At 40.0% G+C, this 15,872-nt stretch overlaps 1 protein-coding gene across 1 annotated transcript; it reads right to left on the minus strand.

The window, feature by feature from the left end:
* Positions 1-212: 212 nt before the first annotated feature.
* Positions 213-845, minus strand: LOC133827081 (uncharacterized). The gene has a single exon (XM_062258819.1). The coding sequence runs from the start codon at positions 843-845 to the stop codon at positions 213-215; it is 633 nt and encodes a 210-aa protein (XP_062114803.1).
* Positions 846-15,872: the final 15,027 nt, after the last annotated feature.

The raw sequence follows: 15,872 nt of genomic DNA on the forward strand, positions 1-15,872 counted from the left end.
AAAGACTTTGGCAAGGTTAGGGAAATGATCTATTAATAAGATTTGGGGACGAACGACATGAAGAGAGTTATTTAACCATGTCAATAATTGAAGAACTTGATCTTGATTGTGGTGATCAAGATTGTTAGCAAATGCATCACAAGTACAAGGTATACGGGGTCTAAGTTCATGGATCTCCTCCCACATGGATTTCAGTTTTGTAAAGTAAGTACCTACATATCGTCACCTTGATGAAGGCTAATGAGAGTGTTGCAGAGCTCAAATATTCTTGGCCTGTTTCCTTGATCAAATATGTTGTTCAACTCAGTCCACATGGCTAAGGCAGTCTCAAGATACAATATGCTAGTCTTAATTTCAGGTGAAACAGAGTGGAGGAGCCAAGACATTACCATTTGATTGGATCCTTGCCATGAGTTGTAGTTAGGAATTGTTGTAGCTGGAGGTTGGAGATCACCATTGAGAAAAGAATTTTTGTTCTTTGCCCCGATGGAGAGTTGGAAATCACGCCTCCAAGATGGAATTTTTTTCTCGGTTAGGGTTGGAGATGCAAGAATAAGACCGAGGTGGTCACCATTGCCAAGAAAATATGGGTTGTGAACATCTTCATGGTGATGGAGATTTGGGGATGTAAGTGTAGAATAATGGTTTGATGTTGGAACATGAATACCATCTGCAGATTCATGAGGAGCATGAAAAATGGAATCTAGAGGTGGACTAGTCGATGTAGGTGCGGCAGGGTGGAAAGTGTTGGAGGTTTCGGTTGGCAGCGAAGCAGACGGCAGGGGGATTGTCGGAGCCGAAGCTTGTGGAACGGGAATGGAAGGTCGATTTCTTGTTTGTACCATTGTTAATGGAGTAGGGTTTGAACTTGCAATACCATATTAGTGAAGGAAAGCAAACGGTTTTGTTGATGTGCTCTGTAAAAAGAGAGTCACGAGAAAGGGTGCTTTTACAGAAAAGGTTGTTTAGCTATATATAGCTAAAAGCACAAGTCAAAGAAATATAGTAAAGAACCGAGACCTAAAAAACTAAACACAACCAATAACAAGATTAGTTGCAACTAACCCAACTGATTAAAAAATTTATTAACAGCTTAGTGGTTCTAATACATGTTATGCAAATAATCAGGCTTTCAAACACAACAACCAAATTTAATTAAGAACAAGTAACACATAAAACAACATAAGCATACAACGGAAACATTTAGCAATGATGTTAATGTATGTGCTTGTTGTAATCTGTATGCAGGATGGTAGACATAGCCATATCTAAAAGACATATATAATACTAAATTTCACATAATTAATCATTTTAAGTATTTATCTTTACAATTTAATATTAAATATTTAAAAAGTACTAAAATAAAAAATATAAATATTAACAAACAATTAATTTAATTCTTAAAATAGAAACTTTACAAAAAATTGTTAACCTTTTATAGTAGGTCACAAAAATGTGACCATCATGGTTGCATAACCATTGACATGACGATTTGAGTACTTGCCCATATATATATATTGTTGTTGGAGATTTAAGCCTTAAGGAGCTTGATGTTATGTGCAATTGGAACTTAGTTTATTTGTTTTTGGATATTTAATTTAAAATGAATATTTTATTTCAATATTTACGTGATTTATTGGTTATGAAAAAAAATGTATTTTAGTGAAAATTATTAAATAATTTAATATTTTAAAAAATTCACACTAAAATAACCGATCCAATACTGTTAGTGTGTCCCACATGGAAAGTGTGTGAGGACATTCAACAATATATAAGAGCGTGAGTTACTCCACTCATCAACAATTAGTTTTGAGATGGAACCCTATGTTACGTAGACATTTCACCCCTATGCTTATACTTTCTATAATTACTATTGACATCTACTGTCTAAACACTTTCACATCTTACTGTCTAAACTACATCCCATTATACATTCTTACATGGTATCAGAGTCTAAAAAAATGCTCTAGCGAGCATACTCGGTCCAAAAAAACACATAAATAAATTGACCAACCAGCTAAAAGAGCCTAATATACTTTCCAAATAAATAAGTGAGCCAAAACGAGCCACAACCGACTAAAAAGAGTGTAGCGTCCCAAATTTGCTAATAAGGCTTAGGGCCTTGATTAGCATGTCAGGACGAAAATTATTGATTTAATTACATTAATATGTGAATTTGATGATTATGTGATTAGAAAATGCATGTTTAGGTGATTAAATATGCATGTGGACCCCATCTGGTTATTAGAGGCATATTTGTAATTTTAGCTCGTTGAGGGCATAAATGCAATATTTGTGTATATTGTGATTGATACAACGAGTGAGTGGTGATATATTTGTGATGCACAATCCGAGACGGTCCTAGGGAGCAGTTTAGCTAGAAAGTCACAACGGGGTCAAATATCCGGCTCGGGAGGAGCCTAGGGGTATTTTGGGAATGTTGTATGTGTTCAAGAATTACCGAGTAATGGGTAGTAATTTAGCAATGATTGGACATGTCGGGGTTAAATGAGGATTTATAGGAACACTCGAGAAATTAGCAGGACTTGGCAAATAACAAAATTGCTCTTGGAAGCACTTGAGGATTTAGATAGACTTAAGGGGCATTTTAGACTTTTGGAAAGGGATAGGCTTGGACTTCTTTGACTGCTAGGACACTAGAAGGAGTTAGCAAGAAAAAAAACAAACAAAAGAAATACTCAGTTTTTGGTTCTCTCTCTCTCTCTCTCTCCATCAATTCTCTTTCCCTCTCTTATGGTGTTGAAGGTTTGGAGAAAACTTTGAGGATTTGAGCTAAAGAATTGGTGGATTGGAAGCTTGAAAACTTAGGGAATCAGTTCAGGGACTGAATTAAGTGCAGAGGTAAGGGATTAAAGCTTGTTTTCTGTTTAAATTTCTTTGTTTTGTTAGATTTTTGGGAATTGGAACTTGGATGATTGAATTTAGGCTATGATGAAGCTTTATGTTGGATTTCTAGATGTTAAAACTATCTATGTTGTTTGGATATTAATCCTAGGCGGAATTCCAAGATTAGGACTCGGAATTGATGAGTTTAAGGGAAGTTAGCTATTAAAATTGCATGGGATTTTTGGGTTTTGAGACCCGAGTCGCAGCCCCGTTCATTAGGCGTTGCGGCCCCCTTGAACATTTAGGCTAGGGGACCTCGGAAAGTTTTCCAGGTGCTGCGACATAAGGTATAGCGCGTCGCGGCCCGTGTCCCCCAGTGAAGAGGCGTATTCGCCTCTGACTTAAGTGCATTGCGGCCCTTGAGGGGGACTGGGTCGCGGCTCAAATGTGGAATATTGGCTATTTGAAGGTTTTGAGCTCGGGAACTCAAATGTTAAGGTTCAGGAAGGTTTCTACTACCCAGTTTGGTAGAATCCAAGGTCCCAAAGGCTAGATTTATATTTCAAAGTTATTTAATGGATTAGAACTTGATTGATGGTTATTATGAATGCGTTGTGACTAGGTTTTCAACGAGGCTTGGGTTAGGGGATTGTGCTCATGATTGCGGTGCTCAGATAGCTCGGAACATAAGTAAGAAAGCTATTGTACTCGTAGAGCAGGGCGTGGCCCTATTGTTTGTATTGTAGGGCATAGTCCTAATGTTTGTATTGCATGGGGTGGCCTATTGATTAAATTGCAGGGCGTAGCCCTATTTTTTATGTTTAGTATATGTTTAAATATATGTTGATATTATGCTATGTGATGCATATTTGTGAGTGAACAATGAAGGCCGGGAACGATGAAGGCTGAGAACGGAAAGGGGTCGAGATCGGTGTTGAGCACGCAGAGTGCAAGTCGTTAGGGAGAAACCCTCCTAGGATGCTGGGGTCATTGATAACTCTACAAAATAGAGTTATTTTACCATATTTTATATGATAATTGTTGCTTAGTTCTTGAGTTTTTAATTAACTTATTAAGTTTTTATGTAATTTTTAATTTATTAGTCTTATTGTAGTTTTCTAGATTTTTATATGTTTTTATATATATTTTATTATAATATGTTGTAGTTTAAATTATTTAAAATTTGTTTTGTTAGATTATAAGTTAAAAAAATTGATTTTATTGAGCTTAATTGCCAAAGTAAATTAAATTTCAATTAGTATTTTCATGGAATTAATATGAGTTATTTTATAATTGAAAATATTTGATTCTAATTTAATATTTACTTATTTTGTAGGTTGTACTTTGCAATTTTTATGCTTGAAAAAGAAGAGTAAAGAAAAGAAATTAAAGTGGCAAATGTCAAAGAATTGCTGAATTATGGCATTTCAGCCCGCTTGGGCCGCCTGCCCAAGACCCAGGCCCGGCCCAGATCACTTGCCAGCAGCTGCCACCAAAGTCTTCTCCTCAGCCTGCCTCCACGCCTTCAATGACCCAGCAGCAAGCTTTCATTTCAGCAAGCATCACACAATGCCAAAGCCTCCATCTAGCTGCCACCTGTCCCATTTTTCTCTCAGCATCCCGCCTGCTATAGCACCAAGCGCCTGGCCATTTACTCAGCTGAAGCTTCTCCAAGCCCACGGTCTGCCTCCAAAAGCCCAGACGCCAGGCCCACGGTCCCCAGCAATCTGTCCCCAGCAGCCTCCAACCTCTTTGCCGTACAACCTCTTGAGCCCATAAAATTGCATTTTGTCCCCTGTGACAAAAATGCCACCTTTTTACCCATTTTCTACACACTTTTTACCCCAAAATCATCATCACTCCTACAATTTACCCCTACTTACCATATTATTATTAATTTAATCAATTTACTTAATTTAAATTGATTATTTTAATAATCTCATTTTGGCTATAAATAAGGGTTTTGAAGACCATTTTTGGGGTGCTTAATGTTTTGGTTACCATCTTTTTCTCTCATTTCCTCTCTACCATTCTCTCTTCCATTTGGGTTTTTCAAGAGCATTTTGCAAGTATGTATGTCATTTATTTTGTAATCTCTACTCTAGTTATGTGCTTCTAATCTTTTTCATAAGATTATTAAGATCATGATGAAGCAACTTGTAACTAGGTAATATTTATGTTGTATGTTGATTTCCCTTGTAATACAACAAAGTTTATGGATTTTTCTTCTACATATATTTCTTTCATCTTAAATATCTTGTATTTTAGATTGTTAGAACATATTTACACTTTGTTCTCCATTAGTGCATAAACATAATATTCTTTGTGTAAGATGTGTCATTAAATTGTACACATCCATGCTTAGAACAAAAATATTATGTTTTGCCTTATAAATAATGTTCATTGATTTATTTGTTATTTCATTAGATTGATTTACACTAAATGCTTTGAAATTATAATTTTGAAAAGTGAAGAAAAATCCTATCTTTTAATAAGAAATTTGTGCTTAAAATTATAAATCTTTTTGGAAAATGATAGTTTAAATTATTTTAACTATCACTAAAACTTGGGAATCAATATACTAATAAATATTATTAAACTTACATTTTGTGGATTCTAGTATCTTAATAATCTTTTCTTTTAACACTTATTTTCAACTCATTATTGCTTTATTTTTATTCTCTTAAATAGCTTTATTTTTCAATCTTTTATTTTATGTTCATAATATTAAAACTCATCAATCTTTGGAGCTAGGTTAGAATTTATTATTTTTGATTTAAAATAGTTTCATTTTCGATTTTAGACAACTCCTTTGGGTTCGACATCCTTGCTTACACGATCACTATTCTATATGGACGATTCATGCGCTTGCGATATATAAATTTTTAAACATACCCGTTTTGGGTCCATCAGTCATCCTCTCGGTGAAGACTGTGGACATAGGGCTTGGTAAGCGCCTGGGGCAGCATTGGCCGTTATATGTTTAGCCCATTGGCTGTCTTGTTGTATATTGTTGACTATTGTGCATATGTTATATATGAGTTTTCTTGCTGGGCTTCGGCTCACGGGTGCTCTACGGTGCAGGTAAGGGCAAAGGAAAGGTCGACCAACCATGAGTATGGAGAGCGTGGAGCGATGGGTACATGTTCGGCCTACCTGGCTGCCATGGCCAGGGTTATTTTGGGAAGATGTAATGTATTGGTAGATTTGTTGCCTAAGTCGACCTTAAATGTATTTTGAGATGTAATGTATTTTCTAAACAATATTTTGGGATCCTAAATGTATAACTCTTTATGTTTTCAATGAATGACCACATTTTTATTTATTAAATGCTTTTAAATGACTTTTATTATGGTTAGTTACACTTTTGACCTAAAACCTCAATTAACGAGCTAATGACACATTTTTAACTCACTTAGTAACAACTCTAAGGAAGTAGGGCGTTACAACTTGGTATCAGAGCGAGCCAAGGTTTATGGTTCCTGGAGATCGACCGAACATGTACACTTGTTGCCAGTGACAAGTTCGACTCAGGGTTGGTTGGTAATTATTGAATTATATGTTTAATTGCTTGTTAAAGTGCCATGTTTGCTTGAGTATTTATGTAGAGCATGATGAATGAGTTGGTATATGCATGATGCTAGGGAATGGGCGCCTTGATTGTTGTATGTTTCTTGTGATATGTGGAATTTCTGATTGTGGTTGGTTGATGTGAATCGAGAGGTGGTTTTGGATGTTGTTATCATGCCTGATAAGCGACATCATTGATTGTAGGAATATTGTGGTAATGCCTCAGTGATCAATTAGACTTCGTGGTAATAGGGTCGAGGATGATAACTAGGGTCAGGACCTTCCACTTGCCCCACCGAATTGGCAACAGTTATTTGCCGAGATGGAAGCTAGACTTCACCGAACTGAAGAAGAGCTTTGACAGTTGAGGCAACATGCCCCTCCTCGGGGCATTGGGTTACAGGTTCCACAGGCTATGGCACCAGTGCTAGCCCAACTTGCTGTGGAGAATAGATGGGAACCTTTATATGAGAGGTTCAGGAAGCAGCATCCTCCCACCTTTGAGGGTGGTCCAGACCCATTGCGGGCAGAGCAGTGGATGAACATGATTTCTTCCATCTTGGATTTCATGAGGGTAGAAAGGAATGAGAGAGTAGCTTGCGTCAGCTACATGTTGAGAGAAGATGCATGCTCTGATGGGATGTGGTGTCTCAGAGAAGGAATATTGCAGTTATGACCTGGGAAGAGTTCAAAAACATTTTCAATGAGAAGTATTACAATGTCGCAGTCCAAGCTGCTAAGGTTGATGAGTTTACCAACCTGAATCATAATCGAATGACAGTTACTGATTATGCTCTGAAGTTTGACCAGTTAGCGAAGTTCGTGCCGGATCTGGTGCTGACTGACATGGCACGGAGAGATCAGTTTGTGCAGGGATTGAACGTCATGTTTGCCTAAGATGTCAAGATAACCTTGGATCCGGGGACTGCCACTTACGCACAGGTAGTGGACAAGGCCCTTACAGCTGAGGGGGCCGAGGATCAGATTTGAAGAGAGGGCGTTGCTAGGTGCGATGCTTAGAGGACGGTGCCTCCTTTTACTGGATCTAGTCGAGGTAGTGGCCCTAGTGAACATAAGAGAAATGCCCTAGACTCTTTTGTTCCTCCTGACTTAGATAGGAGGGTATAGGGTGCTTTCAGTGGTCGCCAGGGCGGGGGAGACAACTGGAGGAGTTTCCCAATGTGTCTTAAATGTAGACAACGACATCAGGGAGAGTGCAGGATCAGGGCCTGCTTTACTTATGGGAGCATCAGTCATTTAAGGAAGGACTTCCCACAAGCCAGGAAGGAAGAGCCGAAGCAAAGCGATAGTCTCACTCCTGCCAGAGTATTTACCTTGACCCAGACTGAGGTTGAGGCTAGCCCCTCGGTTGTGACAGGTCAGATTTTTAGTGGTGGCTCTTCTTTTACTACATTGAATGATTTGGGGGCTACTCATTCATTTTGTCTGCTAGAGTGATAGATCAGTTGTGTAGACCTAATGATTTGTATGCTAGGGGATTTCAGACTTCGTTGCCAACTGGGAAACTAGTAGTCTCTAGGAGATGGGTTAGAGCATTGCCAGTAAAGATAGACAGTAGGGAGTTGTCTGTTGATCTGATTGATTTAGCGATGGATGACTTCGATATGATCCTAGGGATGGATTGATTATCTAAGTACGGGGCGACGATTGACTGCAAGCGCAGGATGGTGACCTTTGAACCACAAGGGGAGGTACCATTTATATTCGTGGGGATGGTGAGTGGACCGCGAGTACCTATGATTTTGACACTAAAGGCTAGAGAAATAATGCAAGAGGGTTGCATAGGAATACTAGCAAACATTGTGGATTGTTTTGGTTGGTCCGGAGGAGACCAGATTAGTATGCAAGTTTCCTGATTTGTTCCCCGTAGACTTGCCTGGGTCACCACACCGGGAGATTGAGTTCATCATAGAGTTGGCACCATGGGCAGAGCCAGCACCTTATAGAATGGCTCCGGCAAAGTTGAAGCAACTGAAGATTCAGTTGGAAGAGTTTACTGGATTTGGGATTCATCAGACCGAGTTTTTTGCCATGGGGTGCTCCAGTGTTGTTCGTCAAGAAGAAGGATGGATCCTTAAGGATGTGTATTGACTACAGAGAGTTGAACAAGTTGACCATTAAGAAAAAGTACCCATTACCTAAGATCGACGACTTGTTTGACCAGCTACAAGGGAAGACAATGTTTTCTAAGAGTGATCTTTAGTCAGGCTACCACCAGTTAAGGATTAAAGAGGAAGACATACCAAATGCCGCTTTCCACACGAGATATGGACACTATGAATTCCTGGTTATGTCCTTTGGATTAACCAACGCCCCAGCAACCTTTATGGACTTGATGAATAGGGTCTTCAAGGATAATTTGGACAAGTTTGTGATCATATTCATTGACAACATACTGGTGTACTCTCAGTCAGAGACAATGCATGAGTAACATCTATGCCTGGTATTTCAATGGTTCAGGGAGCATAGGTTATATGCTAAGTTCAGCAAGTGTGAGTTTTGGCTACCCCAAGTAACATTTCTGGGTCATATTTTTAGTAAGGAGGGGTTTTTGGTTGACCCAAGTAAGATTGAGGTGGTGAGGGTTGGCCCAGGCTGAACAGTGTACCAGAGGCTAGGAACTTGTTAGGATTGGCAGGTTACTATTGGTGGTTCGTCGAAGGATACTCCCGAATAGCCACACCTTTGACTGAATTGATGCATAAGAAGACTAAGTATGTGTGGACGGACAGGTGTGAGAACAATTTCAAGGAATTTAAGTGGCGACTGATCATCACTCCAGTATTGAGTTTGCTGTCAGACAATGAGAAGTTTGTAGTCTATTATGATGCTTCCAGACGGGGTTTGGGGTGTGTACTGATGCAGGCCAGAAAGGTAATAGCCTACGCGTTGAGATAGCTGAAGGAGTATGAGAAGAGATATCCCACACATGATTTCGAATTGGCGGCAGTGGTATTTGCACTTAAGGTTTGGAGACATTATTTATATGGTGAGAATTGCGAAATATACATCGACCATAAGAGTTTGAAGTACTTTTTTACTCAGAAGGATCTGAATATGTGCCAGAGACGTTGGCTGGAATTGGTAAAGGATTATGATTGTGATATTCTATATCATCTTGGGAAGGCCAATGTAGTGGCCGGCGCCCTGAGTCAGAAAAGCCCAGGACAGTTGCTCAGTTCGAGGCAGATATTAGATAAGTTAGCCGAGGAGATGACTAGAGCGGGTATAGAGTTGGTGGTTGGTCAGTTAGCCAACATCACTCTTCAGTCTACGCTCCTTAAGAGGATCAAGGAGGCACAGGGGGAGGATCCCTAGTTGAGAGGGCACAAAGAAAGCGTCTTAGCCGGAGTGGCTAAAGTCTTCTCTTTTTCGGAGATGGGACTACTGAAGTACAAAGGCCAGATTTGCATTTCGATGGATTTGGGTATCTAGCGAGAGATTCTGGATGAGTCTCATACCACTCCCTATTCTTTGCATCCGTGTACGAAGAAGATGTACGAAGATTTGAGAACTCTGTATTGGTGGCCGGGGATGAAGAAAGATGTGGTGGATTATGTGGCCAAGTGTTTAACTTGTTAGCAGGTAAAGGCTGGACATCAGAGGCCAGCATGGTTGTTGCAGCCTCTAGGGATTCTAGAATGGAAATGGGAGGATATCACCATGGAATTTGTGGTTGGATTGCCGAAGATCGTGGGACAACATGATTCAGTGTGGGTGATTGTGGACAGGTACACCAAGTCCACCCACTTTTTTCCTATTAGGACAACCTATTGTTGAGCAGTATGTTAAATTGTATGTGAAGGAAATCGTGCGACTGCATGGGGCTCCGTGGTCGCTAGTATCTGACAGGGACCCCACCTTCACCTCCAAGTTTTGGGAGAGCCTGAAGAAGGCTATGGGCACACAGTTGCGATTTAGTATCGATTATCATCCTCAGACAGACAGATAGTCTGAGAGGGCAATTCAGATACTAGAGGATATACTACGATCATGTGTGCTAGATTTTGGGGGATCTTGGAGTAAGTATCTCCCTTTGATTGGATTTTCGTACAACAACAGCTATCAGGCGACTATCAGAGTGCCTCCGTATGAGATGTTATATGGGAGGAAGTGCAAATCACCTATCCACCGGGATGAGACGGGTGAGAGGAGATATCTAGGTCCTGAGGTTGATAAATTCTTGTGGAGCAAGACCATCACCTTAGTAAAAGTGCTGTGGAGGAACAGCAAGGTAGAAGGGGTGACGTGGGAACTTGAGACAGTTATGCGGGATCGGTATCCCGAGTTATTCAGGTAATTTCGAGGACGAAATTAACGGCCGAGGAGTGATACAGGACGAGAAAAGCTTAATTGTTTGTTTTGCCTTAGAATGGCTAATAACTGTACTTTAGTCCTAAAATTTTGTAGACTGTCTTTTAACTTTACTACTTTTGGGATCCCATGTAAAGAAAATGTTTGTTTATAAGAAATGAAGCTTTTGAGGCCAAAATCTTTTAACCCTAGTTCAACTGTAGTTTCAGTGACACGTTTCAAATTAAATGACTTGATTAGCAAGTCTTGCACCTTTATAAACACACAGTGTAACGGTCTTGGCTATCCAGGGCGTTACAATTTTAGACTTTTGGCAAGGGATAGGCTTGGACTTCTTTGACTGCTAGGACACTAGAAGGAGTTAGAAAGAGAAAAAAAACAAATAGAAGGAATACTCAGTTTTTCGTTCTCTCTCTCTCTCTCTCTCTTGTCGTGTTGAAGGTTTGGAAAAAACTTTGAGGATTTAGGCTAAAGAATTGGTGGATTGGAGGCTTGAAAACTCAGGGAATCAGTTCAGGGACTGAATTAAGTGCAGAGGTAAAGGATTAAAGGTTGTTTTCTGTTTAACTTTCTTTGTTTTGTTAGATTTTTGGGAATTGGAACTTGGATGATTGAATTTAGGCTATGATGAAGCATTCTGTTGGATTTCTAGATGTTAAAACTAGTTATGTTGTTTGGATATGAATCCTAGGCAGAATTCTAGGATTAGGGCTCGGAATTGGTGAGTATAAGGGAAGTTAGCTTGTAAAATTTCATGGGATTTCTGGGTTTTGAGACCCAAGTCGCGGCCCTGTTCATCAGACGTCGCGACACCCTTGAACATTTAGGCCAAGGGACCTCGGAAAGTTGTACCTTGTGCTGCGACGCAAGGTATAGCGCGCTGCGGCCCGTGTCCCCCAGTAGAGAGGTGTATTCACCTCTGACTTAAGTGTTGTAACGCCCCAAACTCCAGGGATCGTTACGGTGTGCCTTGTAAACAGTGCTAAACTCGCTAATCGAGTCATTTGGCCAAAATTGTGATCTGGGTATGATTAGCGATTTAGGGATTAAAACTCTGGTTAGGAGATAACGTTTCACTAGAACGTTTAATATATACATTGGGATCCCGAAAATATAATTTCAGAGTTTATTACAGAAAATATTTACAACAGGCCGTTCTAAGCGGCAAACAGGGTTCAACCCTAGTTCCACTTTAAACCTCGGTCGTGGCGGACGAGCAGCTGCATATGTACACATCATCACCTAAGCTCTTCAACTCAAGGATGGTCCAACTTCCTCTTGCCTTTACCTGCACCACGTAGCACCCGTGAGCCAAAGCCCAACAAGAAAACACAATAAAGCATGATATAATATCAACAACGATCATAATAACCATTCGGGACTATCAGTCCAAGAAAATAGGTGACAATAGCCAAAAGTCACAATAATGAGCATCGCTCCCTCTAGCCATGTGACGATAGGGTCACCAGGGCTTAACCGATAAGTGATTCTTTCTTAAGTTTGATTAGGACAGGTGCAAGGTGATTAGTCACCAACATAACCTTCCTCACGACTCTAGAGTCGAAACTATGGACAACGTCCCTTAGCCATGTGACAAATGGTCACCGTGGTCATATACCTTGTCTATAGTCATCTGGTCGTAGACCAGGAAAGCGCTTATAAGTTCTTCGACCCTAGGGTCGGTCTAGCATTAATTCCATAGAGCCATTCAATGCGTGATTCTCGACTTTAGAGTCGGTCCCTGACTAGTCAATGCCATACATAAGCAAGTCATGCCACCAATCGTATACCACATGTTCAATATCCATAAACAAGGTATTTAGCATGCTTACTAAACAGATACCAGTACAATTAGGACCATGCACAATCACAGAGGCTCAAGCTCTGAACAATATCATACCCAGTATACAAAGCATGTCCTAATCACATGTTTCTCATGCATCATATGCATTATATCTAGCAATCCAACATGCACCAATAACAGCCATGTATGTCACGTTTAATAGTCAACCAACATGCTTCAAGAATAGCCATGCATGTCATACATAATAATCAACCGACATGCATCAATAATAACCACGCATGTCATACTCAGTAATCAACCAACATGCATCATAATAGCCACGCATGTCACATATACACAGGGTGCAGTTTTCTTACCTCATATTCAAGCTAGAACGATTTAAAGAGCGACCCTTGAGAACGATCAACCTTTAAGCCCTTAGCGGTCACCTAGTCATAACCAAATATAAAACTTCATCAAAATGAGTAATTAAATACTTACAAATCCAACCCAAGCCTCCAGAACATCGAATCCCACTCAACTAAGTAGTAGGATCGATCCTAGGCCCTTAGAGTTAAGTTTCCATCACAAAAACACACTTTTGGGCAATTTTTCCCTTAAGGGCCGTGGCCCTACATGGACCATTCTGCGGCTCACCCCCCTGGCAGAGCCTCCTCCACCTTCCTCAAGCTAGGGCCGCGGCGCCCAAGAATAGGGCCGCGGCCCAACTTCGCACCAGCCATTTTTCTTCGTTTTTCCACTTCTAAAACCTTCCAAAAACCCATCTAAACATCTCCAAATCACAAAATCAAAGTTACCAAACTTCTCAATGGTCCAAAACCACCAAAACCTGAAGCTCAAACCAACCAAAAACTCAACAATTGCCAAAGTCCAATTCTAAGCGTAAAACTTAAGAAACTCAAAACTTAACTTAAAAACAGAGCACACCATTAAATTAATAACTGGAACTCACCTCAAACACGGTTTTGAATCCCCTTAAATGGCTGTGACAAGTTCCCTAGCTTCCCCCTTTGATCTCCAAGCTTAACTCCTCAAGGCGGCTCTCAAAATCCAAAGAAAAGAATGAAGGAAGACTTGCACGGGAGAGAAAGAGAAGTGATGAGGATGAGCTCTGTTTTATTTCTGTTTCCACAGCCTTCCAAACCCCCTAAAACTGATATAAATCCTTAAGGTCAAAAGACCATAATGCCCTTAAGCCAAATAAATCCCTCTAAAAGCTTCCGAGGGTAAAATCGTCCTTTCCTGCCTATCTCGTTAATTATAATTAACGCTCTCCAATTCCCGCTATTCTCAATATTCCCAAATACCAATAAATCATATCCCATTACCCTTTAATTCCCGGTAGTGCTCTAATCATTAAATTCACCCCGAGCCCCGAACTTAAACCCGTTATGACTAGACCGAACACTTACATCTCATTATCGTCTCATGTCGAATAGCTCGAACCAATCCACCTTATAATGTGGCTATATTAATTAATCACAACCATGAACCCAAAATGTACAATTACGCCCACAGTGGCCAAATTACCAAATTACCCTCATAATTAACATACGAGCCCATATGCATGCATTCACCATCATATAATAATATAATCCACGTAAACATGCATATAATCATTAAATAATAAATCAATTATGGCCCTCCCGGCCTCCTAATCAAGGTCCTAAACCTTATTAGAAAATTTGGGGCATTACAAGTGTGCCACGACGCTTAAGGGGGCTGAGTCGTGGCTCAAATGTGGAATATTGGCTGTTTGAACGTTTTTAGCTCGGGAACTCAAATGTTAAGGTTCAAGAAGGTTTGTACTACCCAGTTTGGTAGAATCCAAGGTCCTGGAGGCTAGATTTATATTCTGAGGTTATTTAATGGATTAGAACTTGATGGATGGTTATTATGAATGTGTTGTGACTAGGGTATTGTGCTCGTGATTGCGGTTCTCAGATAGCTTGGGACATAGGTAAGAAAACTGTTGTACCCGTAGAGCAGGGCGTGGCCCTATTGTTTGTATTGCAGGGTGTAGCCTTAATGTTTGTATTACAAGGTGTGGCCTATTGATTGAAATGCAGGATGTAGCCCTATTGTTTATGTTTAGTATATGTTTAAATATATGTTGATATTATGCTATGTGATGCATATTTATGAGTGAACAACGAAGACCAGAAACGACAAAGGCTGGGAATGGCGAAGGCCGAGAACGGGAGGAAGCCGAGTACGGCAAGGGGCCGGGATCGGCGTTGAGCATGCGAAGTGCAGGCCCTTAGGGCGTGACCCTCCTAGGATCTGGGGTCATCCTCTCGGTGAAGACCGCGAACCCAGGGCCTGGTAAGTGGCTGGGACGGCGTTGGCCGTTATATGTTTAGCCTGGTTGCTATCTTGTTGTATATTGTTGACTGTTGTGTATATGTTATATATGAGTTTTCTTGTTGGGCTTCGGCTCACGGGTGCTCTATGGTGCAGGTAAGGGCGAAGGAAATGTTGACCAACCATGAGTATTATGAGCGTGGAGCGACGGGTACATGTTCGGCTTACCTGGGTGCCATGGCCAGGGTTATTTTGGGAAGATGTAATGTACTGGTAGATTTTTTGCCTAAGTCGACCTTAAATATATTTTGAGATGCAAAGTATTTTCTAAACAGTATTTTGGGATCCCAAATGTATAACTTTTTATGTTTTCAATGAATGACCACATTTTTATATATTAAATGCTTTTAAACGATTTTTATTATGGTTAGCTACACTTTTAACCTAAAACCTCGATTAGCGAGCTAATGAAATTTTTTTAACTCACTTAGTAATGACTCTAAGGAAGTAGGACATTACAAAGAGCCTAATATACAGTCCAAATAATAGTGAGCCAAAAAGAGCCATTGGTGTTTCCGTTATTCAAGATTGGTGAACATCAATAGCCACCATCTTGAGGGGGGATGTTGGTGTGCCCCACGTGAAAAGTGTGTGATGACAATCAATAATATATAAGAGCATAGGTAACTCCACTCATCACCAATTAGTTTTGTGATGAAACCCCATGTTACTTAGACCTTTCACCCCTATGCTTATACTTTCTACAATTACTATCCACATCTACTGTCCAAACACTTTCACATCTTACTGTCTAAACTACATCACATTATACATCTTACAAATACACACTATTGCAGGTTGGATTTGAAATATTGTACAAATTGGATTGGATCTGAACTATGAAATCCGCACTTAGTGCTGATCAGATAAATTATGAGCAAAATAGTGTGGATTGGATCTAATGAACACCTCTAGCAAAGATACTTGACATACTTCAAGAGATATAAATATT

The sequence above is a fragment of the Humulus lupulus genome, chromosome 1 (assembly GCF_963169125.1).
Source record: "Humulus lupulus chromosome 1, drHumLupu1.1, whole genome shotgun sequence".
In the NCBI taxonomy this organism is placed as follows: Eukaryota; Viridiplantae; Streptophyta; class Magnoliopsida; order Rosales; family Cannabaceae; genus Humulus; species Humulus lupulus.